The sequence below is a fragment of the Carassius gibelio genome, chromosome B8 (assembly GCF_023724105.1).
Source record: "Carassius gibelio isolate Cgi1373 ecotype wild population from Czech Republic chromosome B8, carGib1.2-hapl.c, whole genome shotgun sequence".
NCBI lineage: Eukaryota > Metazoa > Chordata > Actinopteri > Cypriniformes > Cyprinidae > Carassius > Carassius gibelio.
In genome coordinates, this window is record NC_068403.1 from 17,574,791 (window position 1) to 17,590,613 (window position 15,823).

The following is a 15,823-nucleotide window of genomic DNA, read 5'->3' on the forward strand; positions in this document are numbered from 1 at the left end:
AGTGCTAACAGTATTGACTGAATTCTTCACACTCGATTACACTAGTTAAATACTGCTGCTCTCAGGTAAACAGTGAGTTTATCTTTAAAACAGTATAGAATAATATTTCATCCATGTCAACAATTGTTTAATAAATCATGAAGTATAAAAACCTCTCAATTCTATTTGTCTATACACTTCTCGTATTTTTATATGTCGTTGTGAAAATGGGGAAACTAACATTGATGATCTGCTGATGATAAACTTTGTGGTAGAGTCACAACTACACCCTGATGAATGGTTTGTATTTTAATCATAAAATCAGAGTTTATTGACATAATAATGACCATAATGTATGTCTTCCTTTTATCTCTCTTTCATTTTCAGTATTACTAAAGAACCACTGCTTGGGATGGCCTTCACCAACACTACCATGCAGATATTAGCCATGTGAAAGATCTGGAAAAACAAAATGGGTATGCAAATCTGTACAAATTGTATTTAAGTTATTGTTTTTGTTAGTTGTTGTGCAAATAAATGTTTGCTAATTGGGTCATATAACGAAATACCATTTTGAAATTTGATGTACTACTATGTGAAGTTTTAAAATACAAATTTTTTCCGGTAAACGTTGCGAAAAAAATAAATTATTATGACTGTTTTTTGTTGCTGAAACATTGACTAACATTATACACTGACATCAGGGAAAATAAAATTTGACAAATTAAACAAAGAAATGGCATTAGATTATGTAATATTAAATCTCATGTTTTTCTTCATTAGCTAGATCCATATACGATATCTAATAGCGCTTAATGGAAACTGCTCTGCATAACATGGTAATCTTTTTCCATCTTGTCTGTTTCTCATACAGCTTTTCTTGATATCTTATAGCTGAAACTGCTCTTTCATAACTTGAGCTGAATATGCTGAGGTCATCTCTTCTAGTTTGTTGTTGCTTTACATAATTTTCTCTGAATGAGCACAAAGGGTGGCACAGTGTTATTTTATTATCATTGAGATACTGTTATAGTTTTTATTAATATTTTGAATTAGTTTTTAGTTTTATATTTTCATTTGAAAGTTTTAACAATTGTGTGTGTTTTTTCATTTTATTATTATTCTTTTTTTATATTTCTATTTATTTTTTTTATTTCAATTTTAGTTTTATTTATTTGAGTACAGCAAGTAGAAAATAAAATGCTGCTTTGGCAAGTAGTAACATTTATTTTATTTAAGCATTTTTTTTACACCAATAATAACCCTGGGGTGATGAGTCATACTTGGGGAAATAAAAATAAAATCCTACAAATAATTAGCTACATCTGCAAGTCTCCCTTTTATCTGAACAGGCTATGATGTTAGCTTCTCCTGTTCATTTCAGAATACTGCTGGCCCTGTGCTGTTTTGGTAAAATAATACATTTGAGTGCTTTATTTTAATGACATGGTTATTTAACATTGTACAGTAAACAATGTTTGAAAATGTTGGATGGCCATTTACTATCAAACTGAAAATTTGGATCCTAAAGCTCCACTGTTTTTGAAGGGAATAATCTGCAGTTATTCCCTCTGTTACTCGTGCACTTCAGTTCTGGACTGAATTAGGCCATACTGAAATAGTTAATAGAACAGTACATTGTAGAGATGCTCTGCAGGGTCTTTTAATGAAATAGCTATGATGGATATGGCTCATTTCAACAAATAATGGCTGGCTTGCAGAATGTAGGGCAGAAGCAGGAGTCATGTTGGGGGGAGAGGTGCTGCATGTATAGTGAAGACCTCCCTCTGCTGGCAATATTATACATTACTCCTCTGAATGAGTAAATCCCAAATACAGCAGCACAGCATGTTAAACAATAATGATGATAATAAAAAGACAGTATTTTATTTGAAGTCATCATTTCTATTTAATAGGTTTAATAAAACAAAACAAAACAAAAATCTAAGTTGCCAAATACACCAATTTGGACCTAAATTGTGAACCTGGACCACAAAACCATATTTGTAGCATTAGCCAAAAATATATTGTATGGGTCAAAATGATTTCTTTCTTTTTTTTTTTTTTTTTTTATAAATAATTAGGATATTAAGTAAAGATCACATTCCATGAAGATATTTTTTAAACTTCTTATTGTAAATATATCAAAACGTAATTTTTGAGAAGTAATATGCATTGCTAAGAACTTCATTTGGAAAACTTTAAATGCGATTCTCTCAGTATTTAGATTTTTTTACACCCTCAGATTCCAGATTTTCAAATAGTTGTATCTCAGCCAAATGTTGTCCTAACAAACCATACATCAATGGGAATTTTATTTATTCAGCTTTCAGATGATGTCTAAATGACTGGTTTTGTGGTGTAATGTGTGTTCCAGGGATGGCTGAGAGGTCGTGTGTGGCGGTGAGCAGCTGAGGTCGGCTGTGATCTGGGTCTTCTCTTCTGACTGAGAGCATGTACAGGAGGAATGGACTCCCTGCCAGCGTCAGCATCACCTCTCGCCACACACAGGTACTAAAACACATCCTATATGTTCACTAAAGAGTTCAACTATGAACGTTAAACCTGGCGACCGATTTCATACATAGTTGTGTTATGGATTTAGCTATTTCATTTAATTTTGTGTAAAGAATTGGGATCGTTAAATATGGATAATCAACTGAACCATCAGCACCAAACATTAAACTGTTTAATGGATTATAAATGATAGATTTATGGCTGCTGATTATTATAGCGTCAGTGGTGTGTGTAATTGCTCAGAAGCTGATTGGAGTCGCCACTGAGTCTGAACTGAATGTCAAGTTAGATCACATGATATTGGTTTGCTGAGGGGAATCAGATCCATCAGTGCTGATCAGTTCAATTACACACTGGCAGGAAGCTGCTCCAGTGGCATAGTGTTATGTCATTGACGTACCATGTGAACTCGAACTCACAGATAGTTCAGAAGATGTGATGAAGATTGTGTTTTCCAGTTATAGGTTCAAAAGTCTTAACTAAGTTCATAAAGTCTATTTATTGTTATGACTACTGTGTTGCCAAGTTGTAATTATTTATGGAATTATCTTTTTTTCAGCATTGATTCTTTTTATATTTATAAAGCAAACTGAGAGAGTTTTGTAAGAGATGTTGGTCTGCGTTGGGACAGAGGACATACTAAAAGATCTTTCAAAATAGTTGATGTATTTTAAGTCAACACATTACTGTTGTGAAACCTCAGTTTTAAAACACATGGCACCGGAAAATAAGGCCAAAGAAATAAGGAATTTGAATAATGAGCCTTGCTTAAAGAAACCATTTATGTCCCAAAAGTGGAATGTGCTAATACTTTATAACATTAAAGAACAAGAAAGAGAAAGAGAAAGAAAAATGGTTTCACAGCCTACCCATGAAGCCATCCACTCTTACATTCATGATACAGACACAGCGTACTAAAGCTTGATAATTAAAATCCATTACCATAAAGGTTTGGGGTTGGTAAAAATGTTATTTATTTGGAAAAATAAAAACAACAGTAATGTTATTTAGTTGAAACAGAAATCTTTAGTAACAATACAATTCTTTACTGTCACTTTTGATCAATTTAATGCATCCTTGCTGAATAAAAGTATACATTTCTATAAAAAAAATATTATAATGATAATAATCTTATCTCACTGACTTCATACTTTTCATTGGTTGTGTACATATTCAATAGTAATAGTCTGAAATGAGGGCATGAATAAATCTTCCAGCAATTAAGAGTGCACACAGAGCAGATAAGACATTGAGAAGATAAGACTGAGATTCTGCATCAGTACGGATATTACGCTGGATGGAATCGGGGAACTTCAAAGGGGATCTGTCAGGATAATTTGCTGAGAAGAAACCTTTCTTTTCATCGTGACTGTATCTTTCCTTCTCTGGCCTTTGTTATCTGATGTATTTTTGTCTGGCTTTAATTAAAGTATGTGCTGGATTGGCACATTGCCTGTTAATAAAGTGATTTGGTTGCATTCTGATCCATTTTTACCATCTGTGCTGAATAATCAAATGGAGTGATATAATTCAAATGGACTATGGTAATTAAACTGATTAAGTTTCCACAGGGAGAGTGCAACTGGCCATGGCTCTCTGTCCATATGGATTTTATAGGTGTTTGAAATATCAACCCTGATTTTATGTTGAGTTTTTCGATCTCTTTCCAGCCTAACTGTCTTCCTCATGTGTCTGCAGGACAGCAGTAGTTCAGAGTCCCTGGATGGACGGAGTTTGGACTCTGCCAAGAGCTTTGACGCGGTGGTGTTTGACATGCTCAAAGTGACACCCGAGGAGTTTGCTGTAAGTTTATAAATGCTCCACTGCCCCAGAGTCAAAATGTGACACTGCATTCATGTATATACATATATGTTAATGCAAGTACAAATTGCTTCAGTTGTGTAAATGACCAGTAGTTATGATAAAAGCCCTACACTTTTATACATCCAAAAATATGCAAAAATGCTGCAGGGCTGTGAACTCCTTGAATCGGTGCTCTTTGAATGCAGAATTCTTTTATGTCATCAAAAACTCAACAATCCAAGGCAAATTTTAGTTTGACATATAAAACAAATATTAGAGGGGAAGTTTCGCAGTTAATAGAAGTATGAACTTACATAACACATAAAACTTCTGAATTTTGAATTAAAAATCTAATTTAAAATCCACATATGAGTGATGGTTTGAAGTTTTTAAAATTAGTTGATTATAAGACTTGATTTAAATTATAAGTTGATTAATATTTTAACTTTAATAATGCCTCATCTGGTAAAAAAAAAAAAAAAAAAAGTAACTTTTTTCTAGTGCCACTCAGTGAGGGTTTGGCATATAAACTGCAGTGATTTAAAACTAGGAAAACATATTTCAGTTTTTAATTTTTTTTTTTTTAAAACATATGGATCACTTTTAAATAAAATGCGCACAATGGCCTAGTTCTGAAATTTCATCTTTCCATCTCACAAATTTAATATGCCAGCTTAAGGGAAGCATTTAATTACCTATTAATTAGATATGGCTCTTTTTATATTTATAGAAAGCCACTATGCTCTACTAAAGATGCATTAAATAACTTCTTCCACTGTAAAAATAAATAAATAAATACAAAAATACAAACAAAAAATTTCACCCCACAAGAAATCAATAGCACTGTTATAAAGTCTATTTAAAACTCCCTGAAACAAAAAATCTACTTAAATGAAAATTACTCACTGTGCCTTTAAAGTGCCACATTTAAATATGTTAATCTAATAGTTCACCCAAAAATTGTCATTATTTAATTTTTTCCCATACCTTGAATTTAAAGCAAAGGGTGGCCACAGATGACAATGCTCTCTATCTGCTTTGATTACACAGAAAAGAGAAGCTTGAACATTCTGCTAAACATCTTTTGTGTTCTATGCATGAAAGAACGTCATATAGGTTTGGAATGAGATGAGGTTATTAAATGATGAGCTTTTATTTTGCAGAGTCAGATCACTTTGATGGACGCTCCTGTATTCAAAGCGATACAGCCTGAGGTGAGACACATATCCATGGCAACTAAATACACACCCTCTGTTTTTATCAAGCCACACAGAAACCCATGGCTGATCTCATGTGCTCTCTGGTACTACAGATTAATGTGACGTGGCAGTATAGCAGTGCATCAATGACACACACACACACACCACGGTACCCACAGCATCTAGCTCCACATTCTTCCATTACTTTAACCAGAACCTCTCCTCTGCTCTGAGTTACAGAGCCCTCAGTACTTTCCTTAATTAATGTTTTATGTGAAGACGACAATGGAAAGGCGCTCATAATAGATATGATAGGTTTGGACAAGGATCAGTGATCAGAGAATTGCCGGGTTTTTCCACTGATAATGAAAACAGGTCTGCCAAGGCATTTAGCAGTTTATCGTAGGTTTTGTGTAGACCGCTTTCAGTGTGATAAATGTTCAATGACGTCAACTTTTGGCCATGTTAGCTGTTATCCAGATCATGCGCAAGTGTTTAGTTTCGACGTTATCTTGCCATGATCAAAAGATGGTCGTCTGGCAGGTTCAGGATCCTATAAAAATTAAAGAAAGAGTGACTATCAATATAAAATGGAGCAAATAATAAATATGATTTTTTTAAACCACCCAGATGAACTGATTTCATCACAAGACACATTAATCAAATGAAAAGAATACATAACATGAAAAATTTGGAAAATATGACAGTTTTTTCTCACATTTTAGGGTTAATATGAGTGTGGTGAGAAAACCATTTTGGTGTCCCCATTTTATCATGAAGAAATATAAACCAGGCTTCTTCCAGGTCTCTCCAGACATTCTACCCAGTGATGGCGTAATGCTTGAGCAGAAAATTGTTTGGCAGTCTGTTTGGCAATTACTCCTAACCAAGCTACTTTTCTTAACGCTTCACGTCTGGAATCGTTTGATTCCATTCATGGTGACCTTGGTGTGAATCTCTGGCTTTTTTCAAAGAGATGAGCAAATCAATCTTAACATTTAGTAAGAGTCAGGATTGTTTGAACTTTATCCAGAGTATATGTGAGCATAAGTGAAGTGAGTGCCATTATGATGATGTCCAATGACCTACATCTTTGTGGTCCTTCGTTAACATGAGATCACTAGCTCTGTGAGCTGTGTGCACTAATGAGTCAGTGTGGATTTGAAGTCATCATTTCTCAGTGACAGCCACAGACATTCTAGATTGCATTTGTTTAAAAAGGCCATGGGCTTATTTTTATGTATTGATTTTCCACGTGGCAGCATTAATAGTTAGTATTATGAGAGTTTCAAGCATTGCTGTGTGATTGATTCTGGTGAACCCAGCTTTCCATGAATAAAGGCCTGAGAAATCAGTGAAAGAAGGTGCTTAATCAAAATCAGGACGCGTTGAACACCCTTCAGCGTGACCACTTCTGAACCGTGTGTGCAATCAGTCCAATGTATGGGTGAGACGTCACGGGCGGGTGACATAGTGACTAGGAAGCTTAAAAGCATGTGCGGTGAAACCGGTGTCAGCTTCTGTCATTCAGCAAGCGCTCTCTGTGTTTGTCAGTCGCTGTCTTTCTGTGAGTCTTGTTTAGTGTTGTTTATCCACTTCAGTGCAGTCCTTTCACCCCAGGTCTTTCTCAGAGGAGAATGTGTATATTACATCATTTCGGTTTTTGATGTGAATCTTTATACACCAGACCATGTTTACTCATCTGATTGTTTGACTCAATTTAATTCTGAGGAATAAAATGAAATACTTATCTGACTATGAGAAGTTAAATATACAGGGGATCTTGGGATAAACATTTCTTGAGTAGAGCACATTTTTATCCCTTTTCCTCTGAGGAGGTTGAGGCGTTTAGCAAGGGCTGCTGGGCCGGAGCAGTCCCAACCCTACCGTGTTCCATCCCCTTATGTGTCATTCTCGCTGGATAGACTTCATCGTAAATGTCCTGATGCCTAAGGCTGAGGACTTTTTGCGGGCCAGCTCCCTCTGGGGAAGAGCAGTGTACACCTCATTGCATGGTGCCCGTCTCTTCTCAGTGCCCTCAGGAGATCATTCTCTCAACCCTGCTGCTGTTTCAGGCCGCAGCGGGCTCCGGTGAGTGCTTCCATCAGTTACTGCCCTAGAGCAGCTAGTACAGTCATGCCCTGGCAGTCCACCAGTCTCGGGAGACTGGTTCCCTTAGGAGATCACATTGTGGTGTGGGAGCTTCTGCCAAGTGTGCTTCATTGGGTCCTGCGAGCAGGCTTATAAAAAAAAAAAAAAAAAAAAAAAAAAAACCTAAAAAATTCTCAGCTCTTTTCAACATTAATAATAATAATAATAATAATAATGGTAAATAATAATTAAACATAAAATATATATACATGTATTTTGTCCTCACATTTTTTCTTGTAACTCTTCCCTCTCATTCACAAACCTGACTGAACGGCTCATTATGCAGCTCATTATGCGGGTCTTTGTCTTCTCAGATGTAAATTAAAACATAATGCATGATAGTTCACGCCCTCTCGCATAGACCCTTTCTGCACAAAAAGTATAATAGAAAATTCTGTGAGTGAGAGGCGGAGGGCGTGCTGTCACTCAAATTTGGAAGTTACGGGTATGGCCCTTAGGGGGCACAGCTCGTAGCTAACGGTCTCTAAAGCGAGGTTGTTGAGACTATCCTCCAATCCAGAACTCCCTCAGGAGAAAACTGTTTGCCTTGAGGTGGAAACTTCTCTTTTGGTTGGAGGGGTAGGGGTAAGGGGAAGGGCCAGATAGCTCTTCAAACGAAGATTTTTCAGGACCACACTTAAAACGAAGGGGTATGAATTATCTTGGCAACATAGATGCTACAGCGAACAAAAAGACACATAAATGTAAGCTTTTTTTTTGGCATAAATAAAGATTTCAACATAAAGTAATCATTTGTTTTATGTTACATTCAATTATGAGTTCATATTAACCGTCATGTTACTCAAATAAATGTCTGCTAAAAATTGCTAATATTTTCTAACGTCATATCATTACAGACTGCATGATAGTGCCACAGCATATGTCTGATCAGAGCGATAACTACCCTCTTGATAGCCAGTCAGTGGGCAGACACCCTCTGGTTACATGTTTCTTTTGCAGTGCGCTGAGGCCTACTGCCAGAAGAAGCTTATGCTAAGGGGTGGATCAGGATTAGTGGTCGACCGATATATCGGCCGATATTTGTGATTTTTCAATTATCAGATCGCCCGATAAGTTTTTCTGCTTGGCCGATGTGTTCGTGGTGATACTTTTATTCTGATGGCCCGCCTGACGTATTTTGGCGGCTGGGCGCACACAGCTCACATTCTCCCTCTTGTTCGCCGTCACCATTTACAGTTTTGTCTAATATGGATAGAAGTCTGTCTAATAATCAGATAGAATGGTTAAACAAAGGAATTAATTTATACAAAAAGTATAATAACGATTGATTTTATATTATTAGTAGTAGAAAGACAAACATTATAATACTTTCTCATTTGCCATCAGCATTAAGCAAATACACATTTATATAATTTAAACAAATCTATAAATTACTAATGAATATTTAATTTCACAAACCTTGCAAACTTAGTCAGTACAGCTGTGAGATCTTGTGAAGTGTAAATTTTTATTCAGCATGATCGTGTGTTCTCTGTGTGATGGTTGGTCCGTATGAATTGAATGCCTTAAACATTAAACTCCTGATTTCAAATTATGCTGCGCTTTATGCAATATATCATATTCATGTCAATTTCTCTGTGTGCTGTATGTAAATATATATATTGGCTATGGGCCACCCTTTCTTTTTCTTTAGCTGTGCTTGTCCACACTAGGCAGAGATTTGAAAGTCTGGCGGTGTGGGCATAGTCGTTCCCAAAGTGTCCTCTGATGCAGCTCGAGTTCCTAAAGTTTTCTATATATAGAATGAGGTAAAAATGATTCATTAACATGCTTTTTAATACTGTTATTACTCTTCTCCCAAAACATCTAAATGAAAGGATATGCCCTTCAAACTGCAAAAAAGCAATGCAGTTAGGCCCTTGTGTAGGTTTTTGACATTTCTAAAACATTAAACAAGGTCTGGATTAGGTGAAGGAAACAGCAGAGAAGCATATTACCGCTTCCTTCCCTGGAGTCTCTTTAGTCACAGGTGAAAATTAAATTTCCCTACAGCGGACAGTGCTGTCATGTTGATCTGCTTGTACTCAAGGTGTTGCCAATGGTTTTATTGCTAAAAATGCCCGTTTTTTGACTCAGAGCTATTTTAATTGATGTTAAGGGAAATTATCTGATTTGTGGAGCATGAACTTGTTTTATGTCAAGATAAATCTTCCATCTTTATTCCTTTAGACATGTTTGCATCTCAGCAGCTCTGCGCGCATAAATTGTTCAGCTGATTGGTTTTATAAAAAGTAGCAAAACATCTCCCATGTTATCCCTTCTCTGATGAAGACTAGAGCGTGAAACACATTGGATTAATTTGCTTACAGCAGAAGTTCCCACTGGAAAAGAGCTAATTTTAAAAATGCTGAGTTTGACCTCCTCAGCCACTAATTGACGATTCGATCATTACACAGTCTTTCCAACCCTGACATATTTGACAACGAAAGTGGGTTTGTTATTGTTGAGGCCTTTGCCTGTAAGTTTCACTGGCCTGTGGAAACACTATTATAAGTAAATTTTTGCGTTTGACCACATGCACATACATTCATTCATCAATATTTCAGCAGCATGCTTCAGGATTTATTGCGGATTCTAAAAGGAGATGTTCCTGAAGTTGACACGGGCAACTGGATTAATAGATTTCAGATGTACGTTGGTTCTATAACAACTGCTAAATTAGTGCTGTGTGAGTAATGTGAGCAGACAGTGTCTCTTTGCATAAAGTAGTGTTTTGTACAGTTGTTTTTGGCTACAGACCTTTTGCAGAATTTTTTTAGAGTCAGAATGAAAGATAAAGTGTGAAAGTTTGTATGCTTTTGTCATGTGGAATCAAATTATACTTGATCTTTTGACATAAAGACGACTATAAAACATATTCAGTGTTGTAATGCAACAAAGTAAAAATACTTTGTTACAGTACTAAGTATTTTTTGGGAGTATCTGTACTTGAGTTTTTATATTTCAGGCAACTTTTACTTTTACCCCACTACAATTCCTAATTAAAATGTATACTTTTACTCCGATATACATTTCCCCAAAGTATATTCGTTACTTACTACAAAATAGTCAGAAGAACACAGACTCCAGGAAAGCAGGTTTGACGAATCCGTGTCTGGCGTTTGCAAGTTAAACTCCTAAAAATAGCTTTGCTCACATGCAAACAAGTTCACGCCGCACACAACTGCGGATGATTTAACTTTTCCACTCAAGTCGAGGCTGGGGTGTGTGATATACAGTACGTCTGCAATAATATGGTAAGTGTTGTTGTAATGATGTGCAACCTGACGTTATCATGTAAGCTATATCACCAAATCACACTCAGAGTGCACGCACATTAATTTATTAGTCTATTAAAACTCAATATTCCAGGCATTCTAAATTGTAGATGGCAATAATTCTTCTGTATGCTTTTTATATTTATATAATTGAATGTAGGCCTAGTTAACCGTTTTCTGCAGATGCATAATCACATCCATGTCCCCTCTGAGATACATAAACTGTTGGCTAAATGCTATTTCAGATGCAGATTCCAGAAATGTTTTTTATGTTGGAATGAAAGACACTAAGTACTAGATGAAGTGCTTCTTATTACCCAAAAATACAAAATGGAAGAAATAGTTAGAACTGAACAAAATCTTGCTACTCAAGCTGTGTATATATATATATATTTGCTTCTTTTCCATTTTGCATTTACTTGTATATATATATATATATATATATATATATATATATATATATATATATTTGCTTCTTTTCCATTTTGCATTTACTTGTACTTTTACTTTCAACACTTAAGTATTTTTAAGATTTAAAAAATACTTTTCGTTCTTAAGTATAAGTATCAAATACTTTAAGACTTTTACTCAAATACTATTCTAAACGGTGACTTCAACTTCTACCAAAGTTCTGGGAAGAGTATGACTCGAGTATGACTTTCAGGTACTTTATATACCACTGAACATATTGTAACTTATAATAGTAGAATATAAGTAAAATTAAGTTAAACCTTGTGCTGCACTTGGCTGTGCACACTGCTCTAGGTATCCTTCTTAATTCTGAAGTTTGATTTTAAGAAGGTCCCTGATCATTTCAGTCACATTTCAATTAAGTTAGCAAAGGAAGGATCAGTTAAACAGTATATTGCATGAATAGTGTTTTTTAAAATATCTGCCTGCAGGAGAGACTGGAGCACACACAGAAATTAAGGTGGAAATTGTAATAAAAAACTGAAAGACTCTTTTGGGTGCAAAAAAATAGTAATAAAAATGTATAACCCTGTTAAACTGAAGTGTACTCCAAATATACACTATTATTCAAAAGTTTGGAGTTTTTTATATTCTTGAAAAAAAGATCTTATGTTCATCAAGGCTGCATTTAATCAAAATACAAGAAATGTAATACATTTAATACATCCTTGCTGAATAAAAGTATTATTTTCTTAAAAAAAATAAAACATTGCTGACCCCAAACGTTTGAATGGTGATGTATAACCAAACAAGTCCTCTTGCATTATAGCTATGCTGTGTCCCTGACGAAATGTGTGGCTTAAAGTGATGACTTAGCAAACAAACCTAAAATATTTTGGTAAGGTGCTGTACCCAGAACGAACTGCTTATTCACATGGAAACTCCACTCCACTCTGTCCATGTGGAAACTGAAATGCATTCGAATGTTTCCATCTGCTTTTAGTCTGCACGATACTATAAAAGTGCTAATATTCATGACTCTGTGAACCTGAGGAGGCTTAGAACCATATAAAGTCCCCATGCAAAGCTGTTCTGTTGATGAGATGAAAGCAACAGATGTGGTGTTTGTTCTTTGCATACTTTTCTCACTTTATTCCTGTAGTTGATTTATAAATGGTTTCTAAATTCAGTCAATACAAGGATGGTGTTTGCTACTATAGGTCAGTAACAAATACAGTATAGTCAAATATGTAGTAATTCTCAGTAAATGCTAAAGTGGAAAATAGTGTGGTGTGTTGTGGGTATTTTATTATGTGGGTATGCTAATTTTTATACTCCGTTTATTTGACTTCATGAATGAAGGAATGGTGTAAGGCAATGTGTAATAAAGAGCCGTTCAGTGTGATTTCATTCATATCAGTCTACACCACTATTCAAAAGTTAAAGAAATTTGTACTATTAGTAAGCAAATGCATTAGATTTATCAAAATGCAGTTTTGCACTACTGTTTTCAATGTTGATAATAATAAGACATGCAAATCAGCTTAGAATGATTTCTGAAGGATCATGTGACACGATGCTGAAAATTGACAGGAATTAATTACATTTTAAAATACAGTAGTCTACATTTGAAGTGGAGTGCTTTCTTGTCTTAGGACAACTTTGATGAACGTTTTTTTTTTTTTGATCCACTTCAAATGTTGACCACAGTATATTCAAATATATTTGTCATTTTAAATAATACTACTACTTCGCAATATTATTGTATTAAGTTTTGCTGTATTTTTGGTCAAATAAATGGAATCTTTGTCAAACTTTTTCAAAAACATAAAAAAAACACCAAACATTTGAATTGTAGTGTTGATCAAATGCAAGCATTAGACTTAAACTATTCCATTTAAAAAACACTGTTGAAAAATTTAATTTGACTATTTGGTTGTTTAGGAGCTGGCAAGCTGTGGATGGAACAAGAAGGAGAAGCATAGCCTGTCACCCAATGTTGTGGCCTTCACACGGAGATTTAACCAGGTAAGCAATATTGTGCTAGTCAGTGTAGCCAACAGGAATGCTTTAAAATCATTTATTAAAAGCTTAATGCTGCGGTTCGAGACCTAGGTCCATTAGCACCACCAGAAATAACTCGTATAATAGAGGTCAGTGATGTTATTATACTGAAAGAGGAACATTGACACTGTGTTTTAGTCCCAAATGCACTGGTAATTTGACACATGGTCAGCTAGAAACCTCACTATATAGCTGATAAAGTATATTTTATGTAGACTATTTTAGAGCCTGTCACTAGGCTCTGTGTTTAACACATGAGTCTATTAGTGTGAAACAGAACTCCATTAGGTGTCCACTTTTACAAGCGCAAATGGGGGATGCATGTTGCTTCAAATCACACAAAATGTGTCTTTTTACTGGATATTACAGTTTTTGTAGCACAAACAGGCACCTCAGATAAAAGACAAATCCATCATGCTTGTCCATTTAGGTATTTTAACCAAACAGCTGCATTAACTCCTTTAGATAAATGAATACACTGCACTGGACACATCCAACAAAACATTTTTTTCTCCCTTTTTTCCAGACTAATGCCAGCCACTCTTCTTTGTGTACTTCAGTTTTTATATGTGGCATTAAAGGCATTTGAAATGGTCAATTAAGTATATTATATATGGTACTTACACATACAGAACTGATGTTTTACAACAGTGGATCGTAAACTTTCAGAGAAAGCTCCGATTTTGACAAATGAAAACATCCAAGTACCACCTAGTCAGAAAAATGTTCCTCGAGTCCCTGCATGCTCTTTCTGCACCACACACACATCCTTACACATTATAATGACCTGACCAATTCACACAATTTTATTGAAAATGCACAATACTTTCTTTATTCCCATTTCTGAAAATACGGCTATAAATATCCGCTTAAGAAGGTCAGTGTGCAGTAGGAATGAATATGATTTTTATATAATTGGCATTTGATTTTGGCAGAGCTTAAATGTCTTGGAACGTTGATGTAAGTGGCCATTTGAGGTCTGCAATTAATCTTGTCATTTCGGTCTTTTTAATGTCATAAGCAACAACCAATTTCTTCTATTTCCTGAGTGAAATAAGGAAAGATTCAGTTTTGCTTCTTAGATTCATTTGACTGATGTTCTGGCACTTGTACGTAAGAGAAAACTCTTTCTGGAAAATAAAAATAAAAAAAACGAATACAATCGAATACAGTTTTCATCACAGCAATTAATTAACATATAGCCATAAATTATATGTGTCCATGTAGTAAAAAAAATAATAAATCATAATATATATATATATATATATATATATATATATATATATATATATATATATATATATATATATATATATATATATATATATATATTATTTTAATCATAATTTTACATCTAAACTCTTATTCTGCAGAGATAACAATGATAACAGTGCATTGTGGGACTCATTTTATTCACCTACCATATTTTCCTCTCTTAGGTCAGTTTCTGGGCAGTGAGGGAGATATTGACGGCTCAAACATTGAAAATCCGAGCAGAAATATTGGGCCACTTCATCAAAATTGCCAAGGTGAGACATTCTTTGTTTTTTTACAGTTCCTTCAGCCAGTGAAGCTTGTTTCCTTTATTTACCGTTAGTTGTTTTTTTCTTTGTCTGTGTTGCCATGGCAGAAATATAACTGACCCTATAACTTCCAAGTTCAAGTTCAATCATTTCTTATTATTTGTATTCACATCTGAATTGCGTTTGGTATCCTAGTAATTATCCTTGACACTGGCGTTACTATAACTGATGGTGTTTTATTAGAAATTCAAGCAAGACCAGTTTTCATGGGCACTTTCAAGATTTTTCCTTTAACAATGGGCAATTTTAATGACGTTATACAAGCCTTGATGGATTTAAGCCTTCTGTTTTAAGTCAGTAAGAATGGTTAGAGACATTGCAAAGGAGTGGTGACTATTTATGGCATAAAATAAGGATGAGAACATCATACAAATGACTTCATCTGACTGTGATCCATCTTAGACATCTCAGACTAGAATCTGTAAAGTGACAGTAACATGGAATTTAATGCTTTTGAGTTTTGTTTTTATTTTTAAATCAAAATAACACCTTATGTGTTCAAAATAAAAGGGATACCCCTCCCCAAAATGAACATTTAGAAAATGTTGTCATTAATCACGACCCCCATGTCTTTCCAAACCCGTAAAAGCTCCGTTCATCTTCGGAATACAATTTAAGATATTTTGGATGAAAACCTGGTGGCTTAAGACTGTCCCATAGACAGCCAAGTAAGTTACATTGTCAAGGTCCAGATAAGTATGAAACACGTCGTCAGAATAGTCCATCTGCTATCAGTGGTTCAACCCCTAACATCATGAAGTGACAAGAATACTTTTTGTAAGCTAAGAAAACAAAGATTACAACTTTATTCAACAATTTCTTTGTCAACAGTCTCTCC

The 15,823-nt window shown here is 34.9% G+C and overlaps 1 protein-coding gene across 2 annotated transcripts in view; it reads left to right on the forward strand.

The window, feature by feature from the left end:
• The window catches only part of ralgps1 (Ral GEF with PH domain and SH3 binding motif 1), a 127,522-nt gene that overhangs the window by 27,279 nt on the left and 84,420 nt on the right, over positions 1-15,823 (forward strand). For both annotated transcript variants that reach the window (XM_052563493.1, XM_052563492.1), the window contains 6 exons: positions 367-455; positions 2,357-2,490; positions 4,195-4,299; positions 5,463-5,513; positions 13,283-13,366; positions 14,842-14,931. In XM_052563493.1, coding sequence (XP_052419453.1) covers positions 2,434-2,490; positions 4,195-4,299; positions 5,463-5,513; positions 13,283-13,366; positions 14,842-14,931 — 387 coding nt within the window. In that variant the 5' untranslated portion in view covers positions 367-455; positions 2,357-2,433. The remainder of the gene's footprint in view (positions 1-366; positions 456-2,356; positions 2,491-4,194; positions 4,300-5,462; positions 5,514-13,282; positions 13,367-14,841; positions 14,932-15,823) is intronic.